The 24,440-nt window shown below is 43.2% G+C and overlaps 2 protein-coding genes across 2 annotated transcripts; both read left to right on the top strand.

Moving 5' to 3' along the window:
* The first annotated feature begins 1,720 nt into the window (after positions 1-1,720).
* On the top strand, positions 1,721-8,173 carry LOC306703493 (monocarboxylate transporter 9-like). Its single transcript, XM_079169472.1, has 6 exons — positions 1,721-1,847; positions 1,971-2,228; positions 3,503-3,646; positions 4,707-4,802; positions 5,395-6,273; positions 6,535-8,173. The coding sequence occupies exons 2-6, from the start codon at positions 2,030-2,032 to the stop codon at positions 6,717-6,719; spliced, it is 1,503 nt and encodes a 500-aa protein (XP_079025598.1). The 5' UTR covers positions 1,721-1,847; positions 1,971-2,029; the 3' UTR covers positions 6,720-8,173.
* Positions 8,174-8,659: 486 nt separating this feature from the next.
* On the top strand, positions 8,660-24,349 carry LOC306702688 (protein FAM13B-like; the record flags this gene model as incomplete). Its single annotated transcript, XM_079168343.1, has 21 exons — positions 8,660-8,689; positions 9,065-9,266; positions 9,443-9,652; positions 10,032-10,212; positions 11,734-11,908; positions 12,582-12,703; positions 15,790-16,014; positions 16,214-16,286; positions 16,704-16,801; positions 17,393-17,447; positions 17,958-18,038; positions 19,291-19,492; positions 20,195-20,435; positions 20,564-20,687; positions 21,121-21,202; positions 21,977-22,224; positions 22,339-22,422; positions 22,560-22,664; positions 22,827-23,029; positions 23,169-23,270; positions 23,687-24,349. 21 exons carry the CDS (start codon positions 8,660-8,662, stop codon positions 23,808-23,810), a joined length of 2,967 nt encoding a protein of 988 aa, XP_079024469.1. The 3' UTR covers positions 23,811-24,349.
* Positions 24,350-24,440: the final 91 nt, after the last annotated feature.

Here is a 24,440-nt window from a genome sequence, read left to right on the forward strand (position 1 = left end):
ATGTCTGTGTGGGGTTCCTCTGGGTTCAGTTATAGGTCCATTTCTCTTCCGTCTCTACATGCTCCCAATGGGAAGAATCATCCAATCTCATTACATTCATTTTCACATATGCTGATGATAAACACATCCATGCCTCTCAATTCACAAAATCAGGCAGATTTAACTCAATTACAAAACTATCTCCAAGACGTTAAAGACAATAATTTCCTTCAGTTAAATGAGGAAAAGACAGATCCTACTCTTTACACAAGGACTAAGCATATCCTATAGTCATCTATCTCCCCTCTTGTTGCCTATGTATCACTCTTATATTCCTTAATGTTCAATCACCTTCTTCTTATGTTTTAGTGAAGGGCATGCCAATTAAGACTATTTTATGAGTTATATGCATGTAGCCTATTGCTTTAAACAAAGCTCACCATGGAGAGGACTCCAAGTACGTGCGCCCTGCTGGTACAGTGTGGTGCTATTATTATTACCATCCATCAACCGGTTCAGACTGGACTCATGGCAATAGGTTCATGGAGAGAACCTATTGCCATGAGCCCCCCAGCCCCCATCGTCAGCACATGAACCCACCCAACTTTCAGCTATACCAGGCAGAAGTATATTTAGATAAGTTAATTCATTTTGTATATGGTTTTTCTAATTATTATTTAAACTTTTCAATTGCTTTGTGAGGTATAACAAGAAGATAAGTAAAATAGTTTTGTGTCTGTTCATATGCGGGTCTGTATGTGTGCTGCCTCCTTATTGACTTTTCAATGACTTGAGATTTAAGATGTAGTCCAGAGAAAAACAAGAAGCACATATAAGGCTGTGGCCACAGCCGCTACATCACCGTCTGCGCGGATGAACGCTGTGCTCTTCTGTTTGCGGTGCGCTCTCGGCGCGCAAAGAGGAAGCAGCGCTTTTCCTCCTGTAGCTGCGATCAAGCTGCTGCTGGACCAGCAAGAACAGCTTTGAACCGGTTTTTGTCACCGGCTACAAAGCAGAATGAAACGGATGCATAATGCGCATTGTTGAAGCAGAGCGCTCTCTTGACACACGAGCGTCACAGATTCAAGCTCCGCAGCATCCGTGTGCGATGCTTTTTTGTTTGTCATTTGTAGTGATTTTTGTAAGAAGGGATTTTTAATAGGGAAACCCTACATGGAAAGTTCCCCTAGAGCGCGCAGCTCAGCAGGGTCCTGCTGCTGTTTTTATAGATGCTGAGGTGAGTGTCGCATGTGTTTCTAACAAAAATAACAAGCGCAACGTGCCCGTGTTTGAAGTCATCGCATAACATATGATGAGGAAATCCGGTTGTTATTGGTGAATAAAGAATATCGTTTGAATCATAGTCATTTTATTCAGGATATTATTGTCTTTTAATTTGAATAAAAAAGTAGACTATATACTGTCAACATGCTGTAAGCCTGCTTTGTAGGAAAACGCATCTGAAATGTGAGCTTTGCACCAACTCCTCTATAAGAAGCCGCATTGTAAACAAAGTGCGACCAAATGGAGTTAATTTAGCGCAGTGATGTATAAAGTTGCTCTGGGCTACAAATTATTTATGAAAGAGGTCTGAAAAACTTAGGTCAGAATGGGAGACAGACCTCTGCCATATGTCTAAGGATCAGAGCTGAATCATAGGAGGGGGAGGGGGGGGGACAGGGACAAAGCAGTGCCGCTTTCTTTACTTTCCCCACCTCCAAGGCGTGTGGTTAAATAGAGACAGGAACAAAAAGGGCAGTTGCTTATGGGTAGGTTCCAGTCAGTCTGTGTTCAGGACCTCACACAGGTGGCCTGCCTGCCTGTCCAGGCTAAGTGCTGCAGCAGCCTTCCCTACATCAAGGCTTTAAGTAAGTGCATCTTTTGGAAGATATTATAGGTCCAGTTTAAAAATACTGTTCTATAACTAACATGTGATCATTTAATTATTTTTTACTGTCAAACTTACGACTGTATGTGTTTGTCATTCCTAGGAACCTCTTCTCTGTCAAGGCTGTAGCAGATCCCAGAGGGCGGCAGTAGCATCAGCACCATGTCTCCATCTACCGAGGTGCTGGACGGAGGCTGGGGATGGGTGATTGTTGGTGCCTCCTTCATGGCCCAGCTGCTGGCCTATGGATCACCCCAGTCAGTTGGTGTCCTGTACCCGGAGTGGCTGCATGCCTTCCAGGAGGGCAAAGGCATGACGGCCTGGGTGGGCTCCCTTGTGGCTGGAGTAGGACTGATAGCCAGTGAGTAGCACACACTGTTATAATGTAATAATCTTAACATGGGTCTACATACGGGGTTAAATAGCCCAAACAGATGACATTTGAATTAGATCAGCGAGGGTGCGGATATTGCTGTGAAGTTTTGGAGTCATGTTAGAGCGTCTTTTTAAGCAATAGATGCAAATGGTGACAACTGTGTGTAATCTTTTCAGCAAGTTTCCCCTTGATAATTATATGCTGAGTAGTAAATTGGTGTTTTGGCATTGCATGCCATTATGGGCAACATATTTGCTGACGTGTGATTTAGTGTGATTATACTCTCTGTTTAGTGCTAATGGTAGAGCACTAAACACTCACCTTTACACCTATCGTCCTGCCATTTCCATCTCAATCATTGTACCACATGATGCCATGCCACTGATAACAAATCAGACACAAGGCCTGTTCAAAGTCTGGACAATGACTGCCATGTAATGAGGAAATACAACCCATCACTTAGGAATATGTTTACTTAAACATTAAAGAGTTATACTTACTGTAATGTTTCAGTAGGATGGAGAGAAACAGCAATCCCGTGACAGAGAGGGGCACTTTGTGGCTCCCTGAGCAGAGTTGCTGTTATTGATTTTCTCGAAGAGCAAAGCAATTGCAAGTCATCCATGCTATGAATGTGGGAGGATCTCTTAGCCATTAATCTGCCCATAGAGGGATGAAAAGAAAAACAGATTGAGGGACAGATGGGGAAGAAACACATAGTCTTAACAATGACTGTATTTGTTGAGCAATTTTATGAGTATATATGTGCCTAATTGATGCATAGAAGAAAAGAGAAAAAGCAAATCGAAAATGCAAATCCACGGTAAAAGCTGGCATGTGAACAAACTAACTTTTCAGGAATGTCTGAAATGATTATAAAGATATGCTCCAAGACCGTGTTGAGCAAACAGGATCAGTGATAGTGGTCTTGGTTGACATTTCCGTCTAAGGCAGCGCTCACTCGCCAGCCTGGTTTCTTGCTGTCCTCTTTCTCAAAGAGGTGAAAATCTTGACTGGACTGATCTGGCCTCGGGCGCAGCCAAGTCCTCCACACGTGTCCCAGTTGTCAGACAGCTGCAGCACTGCAGTTTCTGTAGCACTTCGTTAGAGGGAAGCAAACGTTAGAATGAGTTGATTTTCACAGGAACTGTTTCTTATCCAGAATACACAATATCATCACTATCCCTTGTTCCCTGATTATTTTTGTTCCTCCGTCACTCACTTTTTTTCCTTTTTGTATCTATACTCTTCTCCCTCAGGTCCTATCTGCAGTGCCTGTGTGGACAACTTTGGGGCTCGTCCCGTGACCATCTTCAGTGGCGTAATGGTGGCGGGCGGCCTGATGCTCAGTGCCTTTGCTCCGAATGTCCAGTTCCTCATCTTTTCCTATGGGATCGTGGTTGGTAAGGAAATACTTGATGATAACCTTGGGGGGGGGGGGGGGGGGGCATCTACCTGGGTGTTTTTAAGCTACTCTAACAGATACATAAGATAAGTTAAGATATGATAATCCATTATTAGTCCCACAAGTGGGGAAATTCACAGGATCACAGCAGCAAAGTGGACGGTGCACACAAGATACAGAGTACATGCCTGCAAAGCTAATGCTAACAGCCCATCAGATAGAGGCTTGCGTCTTGTCAGTATGAAAAAAAAAAAGTGTTTGATGTCTCTTTGGTAATGGTGTTAACTGAGCTTCTTATCCCTCTAACATCGAGTGTCTCGTAACAAATTGCATAATGATTTTAAAGAAGCTGGGGCACATGCAACGGTCAGCTCTTACGCAACATCAGAGGCTGACTTTATCCTAAATTACCAGTTGAATGAATACCATTTCCACTGAAAGTATGTAGAATCACAAAAAGGACATTTTGGCTTAGCCTGATCCCCGTGTGACACTTTATTGCCTCTGCAGCCTCACCAGTGTGCATGCGTGGGCCCAGCCCCACCTGTTATCCTGCATTAAGTGACAGCTCAACCGTGCTTAATCCCGGTGAACCCCTTACAGTCAGCACTGCCTTTCTCACCGGCATCACTGGAGAGGGGATGCCATGCATATTTGAAGACTTTTATTTATATTTAGAGATGCCCTTAGATGTTTGCCAGTGGCTGTACATCCACGTGCAGCTTGTTCACTGCTCATCATATGCTTCTTTTATGTTTTGCCGATTGCATTGCACTAGAAACCCTATGCACAGTACACTCCGACATCTTTGCAAGGATTTTCTGAGTTCATCCGCTGAAATACACAGTGCACAATGTTGTTGTGCAAAGTAGTGGACTTATATACATGTTTCTAGAATTTGGAAGAAATGCAAGTGGCCTTTATACAACACATTCTCCTGACATGCACTGTGCAATTGAATTCCCATTGCTGTGTTTTTGTTGTGAAAGGGAAAAGCTTTTGCCCTTTTCACCTGAGTTAATATGAATTCTTCTGTCCTTTTCCTCTTTCTACCATAGGCCTGGGTTGTGGTCTGGTCTACGCAGCCACGTTGACAATCACCTGTCAATATTTTGACAAGAGACGTGGCCTTGCCCTCGGCATTGTCACCACAGGTATTGCCGCACTCCCCCTCTGCCCTGCGCTCACTTGGTGCACACCCGTTCTTCATGCTCACTGCTTTCATGTATGAGCTGTTGGGAGCCTTGGGATGCTAAGGTAAACACCTGTAGTGTAGCAAAGGCAGAGTCTTCTCTTAGGTAGGTAAGTGGACTGGTGACCAGTGACTAGATCTGTTTTGGGGAGGTTTATTAGCAGCACCCAAAGTTTATCTTTAACGTTTAAGGTCCATTATTAATTCACAACTACTGAGCTATCTCAAAGTCTCGATATTAGTAATTTAACATCCTATGAAAACCTTGTTCCTGCTGACATGCAATAGTTTAACCTTACTGTCGTGATGTAGAGGTGTACTCAAGGGTGTGTCAGTACACTCTGACATCATTGTTGGGTTTGGTCAGAGGTGAAACAGACTTTCAACCAGATGTTTGATTTCCATCCTGGTGGAAAGTTACTCTTTAAAATTATTAAAGCAACCATGTAGAATCGGAACATTTCTGGCTTTGGCGCTTTCCAATATAAAAAAATATTGATTGATCTGTCCTTTTCTTACAAAAACTGAAGTTTTGTCTACCTCTGTTCCCCCAGGCACAAGCGTTGGAGCGTTCATCTATGCCTCCGCTCAGAACGAGCTGATCGTGTTGTTCGGCCTGGATGGCTGCCTGCTAATCATCGGAGCGTTAGCACTAAACCTCATGGTCTGCGCGGGCTTCATGAGGCCCCTTAACATGCCAGAGTACTACCTCAAACAGAAGGCCGCCCTGGAACGCAACACAGAGGAGCAGCTTTTCGATAAGCCCCCGTTGGATGACCTGAAGATCACTGCAGGTTCCACCTCAACCACTACAGAGAAAACTCTGACGGTGAAAGAGTTGCTCATCACCGTTGATGCCAAAGACTTGGCCGTTCAGACAGAGAAGAAGAAAGGGGGCCTCCTGGCTGGGTTGACCATCATGAAAGTCCTCAAGAAGAAGCAGCAGGCTTACTGGGAGTACATGCACTCCATGTACGAGATCCTGCAGGACCAAGCCATGGTGTCCTTCTGTATTGCCATCTTCCTGTTCAGCCTGGGGGCGTTCCCTCCTGTGCTCTTTATAGAGGATGTGGCTCAGACTCAAGGACTCATTGAAGAAGTTAGTGTCATTCCTCTGGTATCAATAGGGGCCATTGCCACTTGTGTGGGTAAACTAGCGCTGGGTACGCTGGTGGACATCCGGTGGATTAACGGCATCTATCTGTATGGCTTCACAATGTTTGCTGGAGGTCTGGCACTGCTCTGTATCCCTAGCACTAAAAGTTATCTGGGACTGCAGATCCTGTCTGCCGTCCTGGGTTTCTTCTCTGGAAACTGGTCTCTCACCTCCTACATCACCACTAACATCGTGGGCTTGGACAGACTGACACAAGCCCACGGCATCCTCATGTTCTTCGGGGGATTTGGGATCATGCTCGGACCCCCTGTTGTCGGTAAGAGAGCTGTATCTTGCTACACCAGCAATTATTGGTTAGATACAAGTGGTACAGATAATTTTTTTTTGTGCAGGGATGAACTCTGTCATAAGGCCATGTTGTCAGAGACATTCCAAAAGTCAATATGTTAAATCAGGCAGGCAGAGCAAAGAAAAGGGCATTCAATAAGGAACCAGCTTGTCATTATTTAGCTGACTGGTGTATATGTCAGGAATTCCTGCTGACTCTGCTCACAATGTTTCTCTCATCTGTTTCCAGGGTGGTTCTTTGACTGGACACAGTCATATGACTTGGCTTTCTACTTTAGTGGGGGCTGTGTGGAGCTGGGAGCATTAATTTTCTTTCTGCTCAACCTTCCCTGCTGGAACAGGAAGCACTCGGAGAACGACAGACCGGATGTCCATTACACTAGCAACTGTGAAAAGGTTGCCTCTGTAGCCTGAATATAAGCACCTTTCAGAAGGACTCAAATCCTTCCCTTACTGCCCAGCAACTGTCCTCTGATAAACTACACACAAAAACCTTCTGGGAGGAATTTTCTTTCTTTGACTTTACAGGAGTTTCCTCCTTACTTCTGCTGCCAGGTTCTAATATACCAAAATACTTGCCAGAGGTTTTGAAATACAGGTCTTTCTTCTGTACTTCGCCTGCATTTCTCAGGTTCAAACCATATACTGCAAATCTTTTTAAAGGTTTGCCTCTGATGCCTGTGTTGATTTTTTTATTTGTATTATTGCCTCATTTTACGAGGCCAACTGAACAATATTGTTCAACTCCAAAATTCAATATCGTGTTTGTGTAAACACAGGTTTTCACTTTACTGTAGCTTTGAAAAAAAGACATGGTTCCGTTCATAATACCTGGGAGAAAAACGTTGGGTGTTAATTTAACATAATAACAACATTAGAAACCACTCTGCAAATGCACAAAAATCTCCTAGGAATCTTACTGGAACAGAAAATACAGGGATTGGAATGAGGGAGGGGGCGCTTTTTTGATAATTGTTATTATAGCAACACATTTCTATTTGGTATTTTGGTTTTATTGTATATCTTAATTACGCAACCATATATCTTTCCAAAGCATAAATGATAGTCAATGCCTGTCAACACATAATGCCTGTTGGAACAATACAAAAGCCTTGCTTTATAGATCATTTTTGAGTTCCACATACCTCCTGTGTCTACATCAGACAGAGACTTTTTGAATAAGTTATGCTGATTCAAAAATATGTAAAAACACAGAAGAGATCCTAGCTGTATTTTGAACCTTAACAGCATGTTGTTTCTCTTTGTGGCATGATCATCATGACCTCTGCTATCATTGGTTTTGACCAGGCTGGTCCTTTTCCATCACTGTTGTGTGTGGTATATATTTATGTTTACGTCGTGTGTGTATGTGTCTGCACACGCATGTTCGCATATGTGCACAGGATTGTGCGTGTGCATTGTTTGATAAACTTTTGTGTTAGCACTAGTTTGTAAAGTCCTATGTGCTAGTGACTTATATATGCACAAAACCGGCCATAGAGCTGTAAAAAACTGTTTTTGGTTAAGTTGTAAGTTGATTATTGTGATCCTAATTGTAATAAATACATTGCAATAGGCTTTTAGAATCACTTGAATGTTGTTGAAGACACCAATACAAATGTATTTTTTGATAGTTTCAGGCATAAGGGTAAATCTGGGACAATAGCGTTTGCTTATTGTGTTTGCAGAGGGTATATTCACAAGGTGCAGAGGAGGTGCAATTAGTTCTGACCTAGAAGAGACAGTTTGGCTGTCACCTCTTAGCACTCGGTATTTTGTATGCCAGTATTACAATATTTATGTATGTTATTGTTTTATTATATCGGTTTATTAAAAAAAAAGTGCCAATAAAAGATATTTGGATTGATGGTGAGTGTCAAGGTTTGTGACGTATTTATAATTGAGTCTGAACCACATTTTGAATCTCAAGTTAAAGGTAGATATAGCCTTGCGGCCATATTTGTGAGCTGTAAACGGGCGCACTGTTGGAGAAGAAAGAAACTCCCATGAAAATATTTGAAAAAGAAAAACATGTCTACTCTCCCTTCTCCTGGCAACCCCAGCACGAGTCACCATGGTTGCACGAGTCACCATGGTTACACGGGTGTCACGTGACTGGCAACGTAAACACGAGCGGTGGTGAAGTAAGCTAGCCGTACATCTAGGACTCCATCACAACAGTGTTTATTTACACATATTGTGAGCCCAACGTTGGGATGTTAAGGGCGATGGCAGTGATTATTCGTCGTGCGTCGGACTTTCGGAGCGTTTCTCAGAGTGGTTCATCATGTCGAGGAGGAGAAAATACTTCTACAATTGGAGAGAAATGGAGAGTTTTCCCGTGAGCCGAAAAAATGGGAGCAAGCGCTTCAGTGTCGCTCTGTGTAAGTTTAACTGCTAAGTTAACTTGTTACATTCCTCGGTGTTTTAGAGTCCATTGCCCCAACCGTTTTCTCGTTGTTTGGGGCAGCTAATGGGGCTAAAGACAACCTGACGCTAACTGTTGGTCACATCTGCAGCATCTGGTGTCTGTGACTTTGTTCACCATATATTGTTGCCTTGACAAGCGAGTTGAATGTACATTTACACGTTTTATCGAGGAAACCTAGTGTATCATTTTATTGTTAATCAAGTAATTATTGTTAATCAAGTAACTATTTCTCACACACACAAACACACTCACACACACCTCTCGGTCTACTGATTATGTTTTGCAACAAAAACACAAGAATGTTGCATGCCCTCTTCTTTTTATGCAGAGTGACCCGTCCTCAGTGAGAATCCTGAGGCCAAGCGCTAAGGTCAGTCCAGAGCCGATTGCTCCCACCCTGGTTTCAGAGCCTGAAGGGTCCACCAGGTGTGTGTTTGGTGTTGCCTTAGAAACACTGAGAGAGCGAGGGCAGATGGTTTGTGGGATACCCCTTGTGCTCAGAGACATGGTGGAGTTCCTCCATACGAATGGTAATTGAGGCACATCCTTGCTACTCTTGTTCTGTGACTCCTCTGCTCCTCCTTCATTCACTTTTATCACATCCCTGTTTCCTTCTCCTATCTTTATCTTGCTCTCTCAATGCAAAACAATACTCAAACGTGACGTGTATGTGTTCTGACTGATTCTTCTCATTTTATTATTACAGGAATGCACCACAGAGGTCTGTTCCGCCTGTGTGGGTCGGTGGTGCGGACCAGGAAGCTGAGGCAGAGATGGGACCGTGGAGAACGGGTGGACTTGGAGCATGAGGACGATGTCTCCACTGTGGCCTCGCTCCTCAAGCTCTTCCTTCGGGAAATGCCCACCGCCGTAGTTCCCGAACCCCAGCGCGAACAGCTGGTTCTGAGCCTCACAGGTACTAGGAGAGCATGTTCGACTGGCATTATTGGGTTAATCAGGAGGATACTACAGCATATGTTCAGGGTTAAGCGATACAAGTCACGTCTAAAAAGAACAACACGATGAATTGCCACAACATTTGTAAGTGTCACTTATCAAGAGACTGAATCGCTCAAAGATTCAGCATCAATATTTAATTTGTTTTGACATTTTAATCAAAGTCTGTCTAAGGACGCATGGGCTGGTTGTAGCAGCGGTGATCTGCACTCTGCTGAGTGAGCCTTTGTAGGTTTAATTGGGTTGATGTCAATCCAGGAAAAGAGAACTGTGGAGCCGTGTGCTTAGAAATCCAAGAAACTTTGTGATGCTGAACGTATGTTTTTGCTTATTTCTAGGACATGCAGATGAGGCAGCGATGAACCGGTCTCTGAGAGAAAACCTTTGCCATCTCCCTGATGACAACCTCATTATTTTGTCTTACCTCATCCACTTCCTATCCAGAGTTGCCGCTCACAGCCAATCAAATCACATGCCTGTGAACAGTCTGGCAACTGTCTTTGGGCCTTGCATATTTCAGTAAGTTGCTGGTGTTGATGCCACATTGAAATCCTCTCCAGACCTGTACCGGGACACCAGATTCCATCAAATCAGCACAGCCTGCGTAGACTTGACTCACATTAAGCTTCAGCTGACAGTTGGTTGACCGGATTTTAAGACAGTAACATTTCAGTTTTCAAACTTTGTTTTGAAGACATGTAGCTGGATTTCTCTAAAGGTACCACCAAGCACAAATGTTCCCTTCACAGTTAGTGGTTATATGCTCTCTTCAAGCTTCTTTGTCACATCCAGATGTAGAAAGAAACTTCTTGTCAGCTTCAGTGGTTGGTCTTCTGCTACATTTTTCCACAGCTTCACCACTAAATTGGGGTGGAGTCAGAGTTTTCCAGGAGATGGGTGTGGCTGATAACAAGACAGACCGATATAACAAGAGGTCATCAGGATACTGTTCCCCTCCTGTTTACCTCTATCACTGTAAACATTGTCACACTTATAATTAGACCTGTATTGTTTCAGTTGTTGCCACAGAGCAAGGTAAGTATTCCATTCAATCAACAACCTTTCAAAGTCTTCCCACATCCCTCGATCTCCCCGTCTCATCTAGGCCAGCCTTGTTTTCTCCGAAAGTTAACGGCATGACAGTGGAATGTGGTGTTAGTCACGCTGTGTTTGTGTGTGTGTGTGCGTGTGTGTGAGGGGAAAATGTCAGATGATTATAGCCGGGGGAGGAGAGTTGTTTAGGGGGTGCAGAGTTGGGAGCAGATGCTTAGGAAAAATTGTGTGTGGGGGGGGGTTAGGTTGCTTAGCTTGCTCTAGTTGCAGAGAGCTGGAGAATGTCCTAGGTTTTTTTTTTTTTCTGGTTATAAAGACATGAGAACGAAAATGATTAAAGGGAGAATGAGAAATACATGCTGCAAAACGATGTCCAGCTGTACAAAGCAACTAAATAGTGTTTAAGCTACATTTAGGTACATTGTTTGTTTTTTCTTTTTACAGGATTTTAATAATCCTGCTATCAATGTAAAATTAAATGACTCGCACATGTTCTTACCATGCAGCATGCGTGACAGTTTCTTTGCCGCCCCCCCCGCCCAATAACTTACGCATGTTTGTCGTCCAAGTCTTCGCAGCTTCGTGCCCTCGTGTGAATCTGTTCTGGAATCCATGTCGTTCCAGATGACCTGTCATACTCACATTCGACACTTTCTCTTCCTTGTATTCTATGCTAACCTTTACCTACCATGTATACATCGTGGTGGACAATGTCAACCACGGCATGGCTTATTACAAACTAACAGCTGCTTCAAGGTAAACATGTGACCACTGTTTAGGTCTGAGGTGGGGCTTACCTCCATATTGTCACATCTCACAATTTCAATCTTTTTTTTCTTGAGTGTAGATTTTGAGTCACCTAATGCAGTCTGACCAGTTGGTCTCAGTTCACTTCCACTAGATGGAACCCTTTTCCATTATGTTGGCTCTTCATAGAGGACCGTTTTGAACGTATAGTACATGTGACATTGTGTTGCCTTTGTGCAGTGTTCCCTCAGGACCCCGGATGCTGGAGGAGCAGTATGTGTGTAACGCCCTGTTGCTTCATCTCCTGAGGCATCAGAAGGTTCTCTTTCCAATCCATGCCGAGGACACAGTGGCCTCCTCAATCACCTCCTCCTCCTCCCCCCCTCCTACTCTATCTGCTCTTTCACACTTTGAGGTAACCCGTGTTTTTTTTCTCCTTCCTTTGACAGACATTGTTACATCACTGATTGCTTTTCTGTGGTCTGTACTTTTTTTGATTACGTCTTTCCAACAAACAGAACTATTTTATCTGTTATCTTCTTACTCGTGCACTGTGTAGAGGGTATCAGCAAGTCGTGAAAAGTATATTCGGTCTTTTCTTTCTTTCGTAACAGTACCATTATGTATAAATATCTTTTGTGTGTGGTTGCGGGGTATATCGGGGAGATTACACATACACACCTGTAAACTAGAAGTGGGATTGTGCAGTAGCTGTTCAATCCTCTGTTGTGGAGTCTGAGTCATCACCATCAGACCTGTAGCAAACCCTGCTGCTACTGCTAGCCGGGTTAGCTATAAAGCTTATCCACTTATCTGGTTACTGGCCGTGTTAAATGATGAATTACATTAGTTGGTATTATCGATATGTTCGGGTGGGAAGCACTGATAAAAATGGGATTTAAATGTATCATCATGAAAACAACATCAAATTGCATTCTCTGTGGTATTAAAACGTCTTAAACTTAATTAGCAGAAACCCTGTATACAGTAAATGCATAAAGATAAAGCAAAAAAAAAAAGCTTTGAGGATTTGTTATGGTGTGTGTGTGTGTGTGTGTGTGTATATTTACTCTTTTTGTCCTCGGTAGGTCCGACCCAGCAGCTGTCACTCAGAGCACAGTAGTGTGGAGAGTTTGGAGGGAGAGACCGCTTCCATCTCAGCGACCAGTGCTTTTAACCAAACAATACGGATGCAGTGTCAACTCAACAGGTACTATCGCTACCTTAGCATCTGTAACCTTGTAACTGCACTCGACAGACAGACAGACAGACATCACTGAATAGTCATGTGGAATGAATATACATAATTCTCTCCCTTCTAAATCTCGTCCCGGGGGAATATTTGAACCTGCATTTCACTCTGTATTCAGTGTTTAGTCAGTTGTCAGGTTGATGGCTGTATAATTTGTGATAAGGTTGAGATGTCATACACAGTTAATTAAGGCCAACCTTTTCAAGTCTTTGTCACTCATGTTCATGGAAGTCAGAAAAGATGTCAAACTGTGACACAAACCTCCCTACAGACGCCATGACTCCCAGTATCTTAAGCCAACAGGGAAAATGCTGTTGCATGTTCAGCTGATTTCTAATTGCAAATAAAAAGAATAGCACCACAGTGTTGCTGCTTGAAGGAACAGAGAAATGGGACAATGGCAAATTGGTCCCCCAGACAGAATCTACCTACTCGCTGCCATCTGCTTGTGGGGAACATTTCCCACTGACAACTCTGAGGCAACTGTGCTCTTTCCTATTTTTAAATTGTTGCCACAAGGTTGCAGCCATCAAAGTACATTTAGATATTGTCTACTTTTGTCCGCCCCTAGTCAGCATGCAACATGGCATTCACGTGCATTTGCTTATTCATTTCGTGGCTGTCGTCCACGTGACAGTGTGTCAGTATAGTTGTGTGTCTGGTATCTTAATTTGTGTTTGTGTGCGGACGGGAGCTCTGCTTGAAGTTAATGGAGGCAAAGACTTGTTCCTCTTGTTTACTTTATGATGATGCAGATCTGTCCTCGGTGGAATTCAGGTCAAGGATGTTATTCCAAAATATGCATGACGTATTACTAACACAATCTGATATGAAGATCAGAGAAATATATAAAGGTCAGAGCCGCCAGATGTCAGACTGGCCAGACTGTAACTTAACTACTCTGTACACTATGTGTCTGTTTAAAGAGGAGTCATCAGGTGGCATGACATGCAGAATGTGTGTGTGTGTGTGTGTCTTTTACAACTTAGATGGGGTAAAAGGGTTGGTGGCTGTCTCAAGTCTTGGCATTGCAGCACAACCTTGTATTTATTTCCACAGCTTAAGCAGGTATAAGAAGCTGTCATCAGCTGTCTGTCCTATTAGATCTGATTTATTGTCTGAATTCCTCTTTCGTTGTTAGTCTGAGTTTCCTCAACTGTATGTAGTTTTGAACATGTATTTTGCTCTTGTGTTTATTTACTTGTTCTTCATGACAAGTGCAGCAGCAGCAGAGGATTCAGACAAAGTTCCCATATTTCTCATGGTTCCTTTGTTAAAAAAGGCTTCTCTTAGGTTAAAGTTGCCATTTAAACAAATAAAGAATTGGCCCTTTTTGTTTTCATTTAGGTTGTTTTCATTTAGACATGTCAGACTGCGATCTGTCATTTGGATGTTCCTTCTCCAAAAATGCACTTACATGCTGTTCCGGTCTGGTTATGTCTGGACCTCAAAGCTTCCCGCTGACGTCACAGTCCATATTGATTCTAATCTAATTATACCTGCAAAGGGTTGGATTTCAAAACAAGTGTCTGTTTAATTCTAAGAAAAAGGTCAGAGGGTTTTCACTAAGTCATTTACTTAAGTGACATCTTACAACGTCTCTAATTTATTCCTAAAAGTATCAGTTTTCAGGTGAAGTCTAGATATGTAGGTCAAGAAATATATGTTATAAAAATGGGGTTTGTTGGTCGATACTCATGAATAATCTTCCCCATGTTGTTAGGTTTTTATACATCAGTATTAAACTTCTGTCACCGTTTAAACTGGCGCGTTTGAGTGTGAATGAATGCGTCTGTGTTGCATTTATTTGTCTATTTGTGTCTCTCAGCCTCTCTGGCCTACTTCAACCTATATTCTAGTGCTAGAACTGGCATTGTTGATCCCAAATATGTGCTGCCCTACGGGAATTTATATCTGGGTCTGCGAGCGTGCGTGTGTGTGTGTGTGTGTGTGCGTGTGTGTGTGCATGCGTGCGTGCGTGCGCCAGTAATTGAAGCGGGTGGGTGAACTCTCTGCCTCCGGGTGTCACTTGTGTTTTTGACCATCAAGCACTCCTCATCTGTGCTCTCTTTTCTTTGTGTCTTTGGCTTTTTCCGTCCCTCTAAACTATAGCAACCTGCTCGCTGTCGTATGTAAATCCGCATTCTAGCTGCTTTGAGTGTAGACGTTTTTTGGCAAAGGATGTTTTCTTGTCTCATCTGCTTCAGTGGCAACAACCACAGGTCTACGGTCCTCCTCACGTGAGTGAGATTAATGCAACGTGGTCTTTGGACGGAATGTGGTCGCTATAGAGCGTTCAACAATGCCTAGAACTATTCTTAGCATGCTGTTATGGACACACAAAGAACTCCGTGGTTTGAGAAGCAGTGGCTCATGTGTGCGTCTCGTTAGTTTCTTGCTGCTGCTGTACTGACCCGTCTACTGTAGGTTACAGCTCGCTTTAAGCAAGTACGCGTGTCGTGTGTCGAGGCATATCAGTTGTGCTGTTGTCACCGGGAGCAGCTCCATAGAGCTCCACGAGTCATGTCATAGTGTAGCATTAGATCAAGCACTCCTGATTGATGTTACCTTGTGTGGAGGCCAGCAGTTTTCTCTGGGAATCACAGTTGGACATTCCAGACTTTACTTGATATGCAGATTGATGCCTTTCAAATGTGTTAGATTTGACATATATTGTGTTCCTCTTTAGAGTGCTTTTCATAGTATTTAAAGACACGTAAGATAAAACGGTCGCATAAAACAATACACAAGAAGTATACAACACACAATATTAATCACGCATAACAATCAGTAGACGCAGATTTGAACATGGCGAGGTTGTTGCAGTTAATCTATGAGTATCTTTGTGTCTTTAAAAGTTTCTTAGATGTCCTCTGTTCCTATTTAAGCCTTGTATCTGATCTATAAAGCATTGGTCATTGATTAATGATCCATTGTATACATTACACTTAATAAAGGATGCCTCATTAGAGAGTGCTATTTCCTCCTGTGTGTGCACACTCCTCTGTCTATCTCACTCTCTCTCTTTCTGTGTCTCTCCATAGTCCTGACGCACTGGTGCAGGGTTGTGACTCCAGCCCTGACGTCAGCGCTGACATTCAGCCGCTGATTCCAGACCAGGAGGCTCTGGAGGAGACCACACAACCTGCCTCTGTACCGTCACTGCTCTCCTGCTACACTGACCCAGGGTCAGAGCAGCGCTCACTCCAGAGCATACCATCCCAAAGCCTCAAGGGGGAGCCAGCGGAGTTGAAGTGTACCACACAGGGGTGAGCGCTTCTTCCGTTTGTCTCTCCTTTTTTTTCACACACAGGTGATGTTTTCAGCTTAAATCATTTAAGATGACAGCTGTTCACATGAAACATGTGCCCCTTTTCAAGACTCAAACACGCAATACATTTTCATTAAAACAACAATTAGGAATTGTACAGCTCCTCTACATTTTAATGAGTGTTTATTCATCAACAGGATCTTTTCGCAGTACAAGATGCCACCATACACCTCCCAGTCAATGGAGCCAGAGGAGGAAGAAGAGGAAGAGGTAGAGGACAGAAGGACACCTTCCTCACCCGTTAAAGACCATTGTTTAACGGTGTGCATTGTTGGTTTTCTCTTCTTTGTTTTTTTTTGTTGATTTCTTTTCTTTCAAGTTTTTCTTTCTTCTCTCTTTCTCTCTCTTTCCCGGGCCCATTAAACTATCTCCAGCTTTTATCACTAACACCTCCCGCTGTGAATGTCATTGAGCGACTAAACTGTTTCTATGATCTTATACGTTTATATTTAGACCACATCTCTAAAGATGTGGTGAATTAGAAAAAGAAGTACAGTCACCTGCTGCACAATATGTTCTGTGGCGTATGTAGTGTTGAATAGAGAAACAAAGCACGATAATGCTTTAAATGTTTAAAGTGGAACATCTTTCAGCTCAACATGTGAGTGGAACTGAATTGTTTTTCAGGCTTCCACAGATGCTGGACAGAAATCATCAATTTCAGACTGCTGCATAGCGAATGAATCGCAGAACAACAACCAAACACGGACTCGGCACGCGGAGAGGTGAGAGGAACGTTTCTGCACAAAGACATTTATTTGCAGAAGAACCACCAACAAAAGTGTCTGTGTTAGTAATTCTGGAGCGGTTCAAATGTATCAGAATTCATTTGATCTAATTCCTTTGGATGCTGCTTCATCTCAGTTCATCTCTCAGCCCAGTCAGATGAGAAGTAGGTTATCAGAGCTCTGCTGTGCTCTGCTCACAGTCATGGTTTTGATCAGATTCCAGTCCAGCTAACACTGACTTGCCACAGGGGCTCACGTGGAGCCGACCAACTCGCTGGATTAGGTCGACACTAGCACGGCGGCACGCTGAGCTTTTGTTTGCGCTGCCTCAGGTCTTCTCAGTTATGCCTCATTAGTGTCAGACATGAATAAGCCATAACCTTAATGACTGTATGGCCTCAAAGCTACATTAAGCGCTGGGCGGTCTGGCCTGGGAACAGATTTGATACAGTATTGATTATGAATACAGACGGAGCTCTATGGTTGTTAAAGTCACATGGGTTGTTGTGGACCACGGGGAGAAACGGTGTTCTTATTTTAATGCAGTTTTATCGTATTTGCCTGTTGTTGACGGTCTTTGTTTTTCAGCATGCTGCGCTGCACAGAGTACAAGACAGAAGCTCAAACCACAGCATCTGAGAAGGTAAACGGACCTTTGTCGAGCGTTTGGCTGCCATCTCCAAATCATTTCCACTGACCCCCGTTTTTAAATCCATTCATCCTCTGAAAGCCAGGTCTGAGAGTTAGTAGCCATCGGCTTGTGAGCTATCAAAATGTAATGCACTAATGCACATGAAAAGCACTCTGAAAGAGCCTTAAAGTCCAGTCAGTTCACCTAAGGTTGTAGGTTAAAAGAAAAGTTTCAAATTGATATGAATACTTGGTTAGATTTACAGCACAGACAGAGGAAAAGGGGCTGATGTTAATAAACTGTTGACGCCACGACTGACTACAACAGGGTCACCAGATGAACCCATAATATAACAAGATTTTTGATGAAAAGATAACTGGACCTGTTGAAAAAGTTGATGAAAGGATGTGTCTCTGCATGTGTCATTGTAGCCTCCATTTTTGCGTGCACATGGGGGCGTCAGTCAGTAAGTGGGCTTTGGGAATGTGACTTCATCAGTGCGTATGCGGTCTGTTTCTTCAGGGGAGAAGAGGAGACGGAGGAGGATGTAGTGGTTCTCCTGACAGATGCCGTGATTGCAGAGGCAGGAACAATAGCCATGACGTACGTTCTCCTTCCCCGCTATCTTCATCGATAGATAGACACAAATTAACACTTTGTTTAGGTTGTATCTGTGACAACAAGACAGTTGATACCTCCAGTGATTTGTGTGTGTGTGTGTGTGTGTGTGTGTGTGTGTGTGTGTGTGTGTGTGTGTGTGTGTGTGTGTGTGTGTGTGTGTGTGTGTGTGTGTGTGTGTGTGTGTGTGTGTGAGAGAGTGTGAGCTTTCTTGCCCGTGGGTGTTTTTCTTCCCCTCCCTTCCATCCTTCCACCTCTGCGTGACGCACAAAGCAGTGTTTTTTAAATTTTTTTTCATGAATGAAGCGCCGGGGAGGATGGGAAAGGAGAAGCAGAGCCGTTATCTGCTGCTGCTGCTGTTGATGATGCTGATGCTGACAATGATGTCAGAGCACCCAAATCAACAAAACAAAAGCCCCAAAAACAAAATTTGCATTATATTCCGACGTTTGAGAATATTTTTTGGTGCGGTTGTTATCTCACCGTGCATCAGAATTCATTGCATCTACGCACACACACACACACACACACACACACACTCACACACTCGCACACAGAGGCTACGTGACTCCCTGCAGCTCCGTCAAAACGACTCCTTAGCTCAGTCTGACAACGTTGCCATGGAAACGCCTCGTCATATACAGCGCCTCTCTCCTCCCTCGCGCGGCGCACACCCACACCACACGCACCCACATGAGCGGTATTCCCCCCCCCCACCCTCCTTCTCCCGTTGCATTTTGAATAATCCATGTGGAGGCTGTTCAGAAGGAGAGCCATGTGGATTTAGGGGATCTCTTTTGGGGGGGCAGAACCTCACGTGTGCTGCTTGCAATGACGATTTCTGCCTGCGTTTGTTACTGACTGTGAGCCTGGGATGATCAAGGATTTGGCTTTTTTCGAGAAGTTTGTTCCTTGTACTTCAGCCACCCGCGACAGCAGCCTGCTCACAGAGCTGTATTCACTGTACTCTGACTCATTTGTCTCTCAGGAGGACGAGGCATCCACTCACCTCACCTCATCCTGCAACCCTCTCTTGCCGAAACCACGCTTCACAGCAGAGTATAGATTTTCATCGGAGAGAGTAAAATGGTTTTTACAGGGTTTCTCAAGATTCAAGATTCCTGAGCAGCATGTGAAACGTTGAAGAATCCCTTCCACACAAACTACGACGCCGTTCTGACTGCTCCTGTCGCTGCCCGTCTGCATCCCTGAAGCCATGTTCTGCTTCTGTTTCCAGAGCCCCTCCTTCAAGCTACAAGCCCTGGATGCTGACTCGGGACCCCCGTCCTCACCGTTAGACCCCCAAGTTCAAGATAACCTACCTGCCCAGCAACAGCCTCTTTTTACTGGAGTAAAGAACCTGAATTTGACCCACAAGCTGCCTCTCCACTCGCCGTCGTCACCACCAGCTCGGGATCCGGTCGACTCGCCACAGTCTGGTAAGACAATGAAGTGATGATAGCCCTATTTCTCAAGTTAAATATCTGTTTGGGGTCTTAAAAGCCCATTGCCAATTGACTTAATTTATCTACTTTTGTCGTATTTAGGCAAATTATGCCCAGAGCATGTCACAGTGCAGTCATTGTCAGCTTGGAGGGTCTCATTGGGAATCAAACCCAGGACCCTGTCAGTGCAAGAACCTCACTTCATACTCTATTAATAGAATCTAATTCATCACCTGTTTTCATCCAGAGCATCTTTCTAGCTGCTGTGATTCCATTGGTGCACGTTATATAAAGGCCAATAGGTCTTGACAGCGAGCTGTGAGCTTCATCCTTTCCCACAGCTGGGTGTGTCGGTCACGGCGCACCAAGCTACGACGCTGTTACTGTTGCGGCACTGCATGGCCACCTATGACTTTTTGAATAATATGTAATATTTATCATAATGTAGTTTTTATTTACACTTTTGTTTTTCCATGTCTTTGTTGTGGCTAAACATTGATAGTTTGTTTTGGATGTCTTTGTAGCTTGAATAGGAAAGAGCTGTTTCTCATTCTTTCATTGTCCTTATTGTCTCGCCTCTTTCTCTTCCCTACTTCCCCTCTACCCTCTTTCTCCCTCTCTCATGTCTCTTATTTTGTCTATTTATGGGTAATTTCAGGACTTAAGTTGATATTTTGTCCTTTCTATCTATTACAGTACACATGGCATTCCCTCGTTCATCGGAGTCCAGTCCTGTCCTGTCCGCTGCAATTTCTTCTGAGGGGATTTCAGGAAACGACACCCTGCTGAGCCCTAAAACCAGCCCGCTCCTCTCTCGTTTCACGACGAGTGACTGCCCCATTCCTTCGCCTCGCTGCCCCAACCTCAGTCACAGCCTGCGCTACAACCTAGACCCCGACATAGCCCCTTCTCCACCCTGCTCACAGTACATACGCATGTAAGACGATTGTTTTCTCACCAACTTTGTTGAGGAATAGTGACTCACGGATGAGATTCCAGGTGATAGTTAAATGCACGTTACCAGTCCTCCCTGCATCACGGAACTGTTTGTGTTTCTGTCTTCAGGCCTCGCAGCAGTGGCCATACAGAGTCAGACGTGTCCATCTTAGTGCTCAAGAGACACATTCACACCCTGAAGAAGAGCATCAGGCGTTTTGAGGAGCGTTTTGAACAGGAGAAGCACTATAAGGTGAGAAGTCAGAGATGCTCGGTCAGCTGGATTCTTCTGTGTCATGATTTGATTGGAAGTTATTGCCTCAGAGTGTGAAGCTCAGTGTTGCCTGTTTCCAAAGCCAATAACCAGCTCTCACAGAGTCATAGGAGGCATTTATTTTGTTCTGTGTGTGTGTGTGTGTGTGAATAAGTGATGATAAAGTTGTAAAATGAAGCTGTGGATGCTATTAACGTCATACTAGAGAGATCTACTCCCTCTGCTGGTACATTAGAAAATGACAGTTTGTTAAACCACTCATCCTTGTTCAACTGGTTGAGAGGACTGCTACAGGACAGAATTATGTTAAAATTAGATCTCAGACCAGGGGACAACGTACAGAGTAAAGTTACAGGTACTTAATGCAAGAGACCAAGTTCTTTCAGTGATGCGAGTTTGTTGTTTTTGTCAGCCGGCACATAACGACAAGACGGCACATCCAGAGGTGGCTCGACTGATGAAGGAGCTCATCAAGAGTCGCAAGCAGCTTAAAGGTCAGTTTAAAAACCACGCATACACACTCGAACACATGATTACTGATTGCAATGGTGGAAGATGTATTTAGATTGCTTGAGAAAAAGTATAAATACAACAATGTAAAAATAAGTAGAATCAGCTAAGTGTACTTATAGTATCAAAAGGAAAAGTGACCATTCTGAAGATTATTATGTGACTTATGAAATGTCATGTTTGTGATATATCTTAAAAAATGTCATAAGATATATCACAAAAAGTCATAGTATAGTATGTCATAAAAATGTCATAAAAAATTAGAAAAGTCATAATTCACTTTTAATGAAGTGAATGAATGAAAGTAAGTCATAAAGTAAGTGGTGGAAATGTCATAGTAAAGTAGCCATACAAAAATCATTGTATATTATACCATAATACTATAGTATAATATACCATATGTCTTAATAAATGTCACCAAAAAAAGTCATAAAAAATGTGATAGTATAGTAAGTCATAAAAGAATTCACCAAAAGGTAATTAAATGTCATAGTATAGTATATCATGAAAAATGTAACCAAAAAGTCATACAAATGCACAGTCATGTGTAGACATGTATAGTATGTCAAAAAACGTCATAGTATAGTTTATCATAAAAATGGTCACAAAAAAAGCCCAACAAATAGTATAATTTGTCATAAACATGTCCCTAAAATTCATAAAAAATTGTATAGTATGCCATAAAAAATGTCACCCAAAGTCATAAAAATGTCATAATATAGTAAAATGGCTTACTACATGTTTCTGAACTTCTTCAGAGCTGAAGCTGAAACAATCAGAAGAGGGTCTGAGAGGACCGGGAGACCTAAACCCATCAGCTGAAACATGCAGTACCAGCAGAGACCAGAGAGAAGCAGCACTTACAGACACTGAGCTGCAGCAACTTAACAACAGCAACACCAGCAACACCAGCAACACCAAGCCACACGTGGAGGAAAGCGTCAACACGATAAGCAACAGACTGAAGGAAAGACGACGAGAGCTCAGCCTACCGGACAGTGTGGAGGTTGGTTAGGCAGAAATGCTTTCACTACACACACAAATATTGTAACATAGATTTTCAAAACAGTAAAGACTAAAACATTACCATAATCTATGTCATTTGTGCATGTATGTGCAGGAGATGTCCCACTTCCAGATGTCCATGGAGAAGGAGAGTCTGCAGAAGTGTTTGCTCTACTTTGAGAGTCTGCACGGACGACCGGTAAGACCTCCTCCGACATGTTTATCTGTGGTTTTACTTTAATAGTTTAGCTCTCATCTCCTTGTCCGAACATGGTTGGTTTCTCTTTCCTTCTATTTGTATATTACCAACAATAACAAAGTGGTTCCTGTCTTCAGGGTACCAGGCAGGAGCGGACTCTGATGAAACCTTTCTACGATCGGTACCGTCTCGTCAAGCAGCTGCTGCTTTCCTCTGCTGCTACAGCCGTCATTACGACCATAGTAAGTGAACATCTAATACTGAAATTCATACACAAGAATGATGGAATCTGTAGACAAACTGACCATGGCATACTTAGAGTGTCACGCTGTTGCCCTCTAGTGGCCAGATATGAGCGCTACATATGACAAGCATTGCCACCCTGTGTGTTTGTGTCTACATAGGAGGAAGAGGAGGGCTCTGATGAAGAGTGTCCTAAACAGCAAAGCCCCAGGCTGCTGAAATCTTCCAGGTGTGAGTCTTCAGATGAGCTGCTGCGCCTGCCTTCTCTAGAAATGCCTGAAACACCTCTGGTGTCCCCGCTGGAGGAGGTGAAGGATTTGCAGCCACAGATCATCACAATGGCAACGCTACATGAAGCTTCCAGGTAGAGTGAGTGAGTGAGTGTTGCATCATCAGCTCTATGGTGAGATTTTCAATTTATTTTACTAATCAGTTTTTCGGATCATTTATAATCGCAGGACATTTTTTTTTATTTAAGGATTTCTTTGATTCGTTCTTTACAGACCAGAGTTACTGGATCATCTTAGGACGGCACGATTAGAGAAGCGGAGGCTTCACCTAGCGCTCCGAGACTTTGAGGACCACTTCTACATGCAGACCGGCAGGTAAAGGTTACACACACACACACACACACACACACACACATCCAAACTACTTGGCTTTTGAATTTTATTTTGTCTTTTAATAAACTTGGAACATTTGGTTTCCAACAATGCCTTGTGAAAAACAAAGAAAAAACATCCACAAAAGAAAGTCCATCGCAATGGTTCGACAGTGTCACTTAACGTTAATACAGCACAGAGAGCTCAGGAAAGAGACGGAGAGATAGACGTTTGCTCGGAACTGTACACGTCCTTTGTACTGTACATGTTAGTCCTCCAAAGTAAACGGTACATTTAAGTTTTTGATTACAATACACTGTTCAAAGCTATCCGAGTAAGGCAACAAAGGGACTATTAACCAGTAGTGGAAGCTGCTGCAGGTTGTTTGAAACTACCTTTTCTCTATTTATTGTTAACAGGGCTTGTCAGAAGGAGGACCGTGGACCAATGGCGGAGGAGTACTGCCAGCACAAGAACCTCAAAGCGAAGCTCCGCCTCCTCGAGGTCCTGCTCAGTAAACGGGACTCAACCAAGACTAGTTGAGTTAACTCACAGTGGGACTTTAATACTCAACAGGACTCGATCATTTCCGAAAAATCTGGTTGTTTCATGCCATGCTCTAGATGTTTATGCACTTTACATGAATAATACTGGTGGAAAGTTTAATGAAATGCTGCGCAACTGCAGGTTTTCTGTCCCAAAAACACATCCGTTGTCATTTATGATGCAAAGTGTATGTTCTGAAGCACTTATTTATGTCAAGGATGAGCTCTAAAAACATATTAGTAATTTACAATTACTATACGTATGTTTATGGCACACTGATACTTGCCTTTTTTGTCCTTGCTATAACACTAGTTTGACAGCTTTGTCCATAGTTAATGTGGAAAAAAAAGGTGTAAGCTTAAACGCAATCAATGAGACAATCATGTTGTGTTTGTGCATGTCAGTTTCTTTGTCCTACATTGTGCTATGATATGCATGAACTTCAGAGTTGATCTTAAGTCACTTTACGTGTTCAGGAAAATATGAGAACAAAACAATTCCAGTGCAAGTTCTATATGCTGTCAAATGAGTGTTTATCCCCTATTTTGCCTGTATGAAGTAATCCCCCTTAAATGCAGTTGTTAATAATGGTCAGAGCTTTTGACATTGTGCACTTCTGGTTTATAT

The sequence above is a fragment of the Pholis gunnellus genome, assembly GCF_910591455.1.
Source record: "Pholis gunnellus genome assembly, chromosome: 11".
In the NCBI taxonomy this organism is placed as follows: domain Eukaryota; kingdom Metazoa; phylum Chordata; class Actinopteri; order Perciformes; family Pholidae; genus Pholis; species Pholis gunnellus.

Bases quoted from the DNA above. Each gene is read 5' to 3' on its own strand.
- LOC306703493 (XM_079169472.1), top strand. From the start codon at position 2,030: ATGTCTCCATCTACCGAGGTGCTGGACGGAGGCTGGGGATGGGTGATT. The intron at 4,803-5,394 runs GTATTGCCGCAC...CTGTTCCCCCAG, and splicing joins CCTCGGCATTGTCACCACAG to GCACAAGCGTTGGAGCGTTC. The intron at 6,274-6,534 runs GTAAGAGAGCTG...ATCTGTTTCCAG, and splicing joins GCTCGGACCCCCTGTTGTCG to GGTGGTTCTTTGACTGGACA.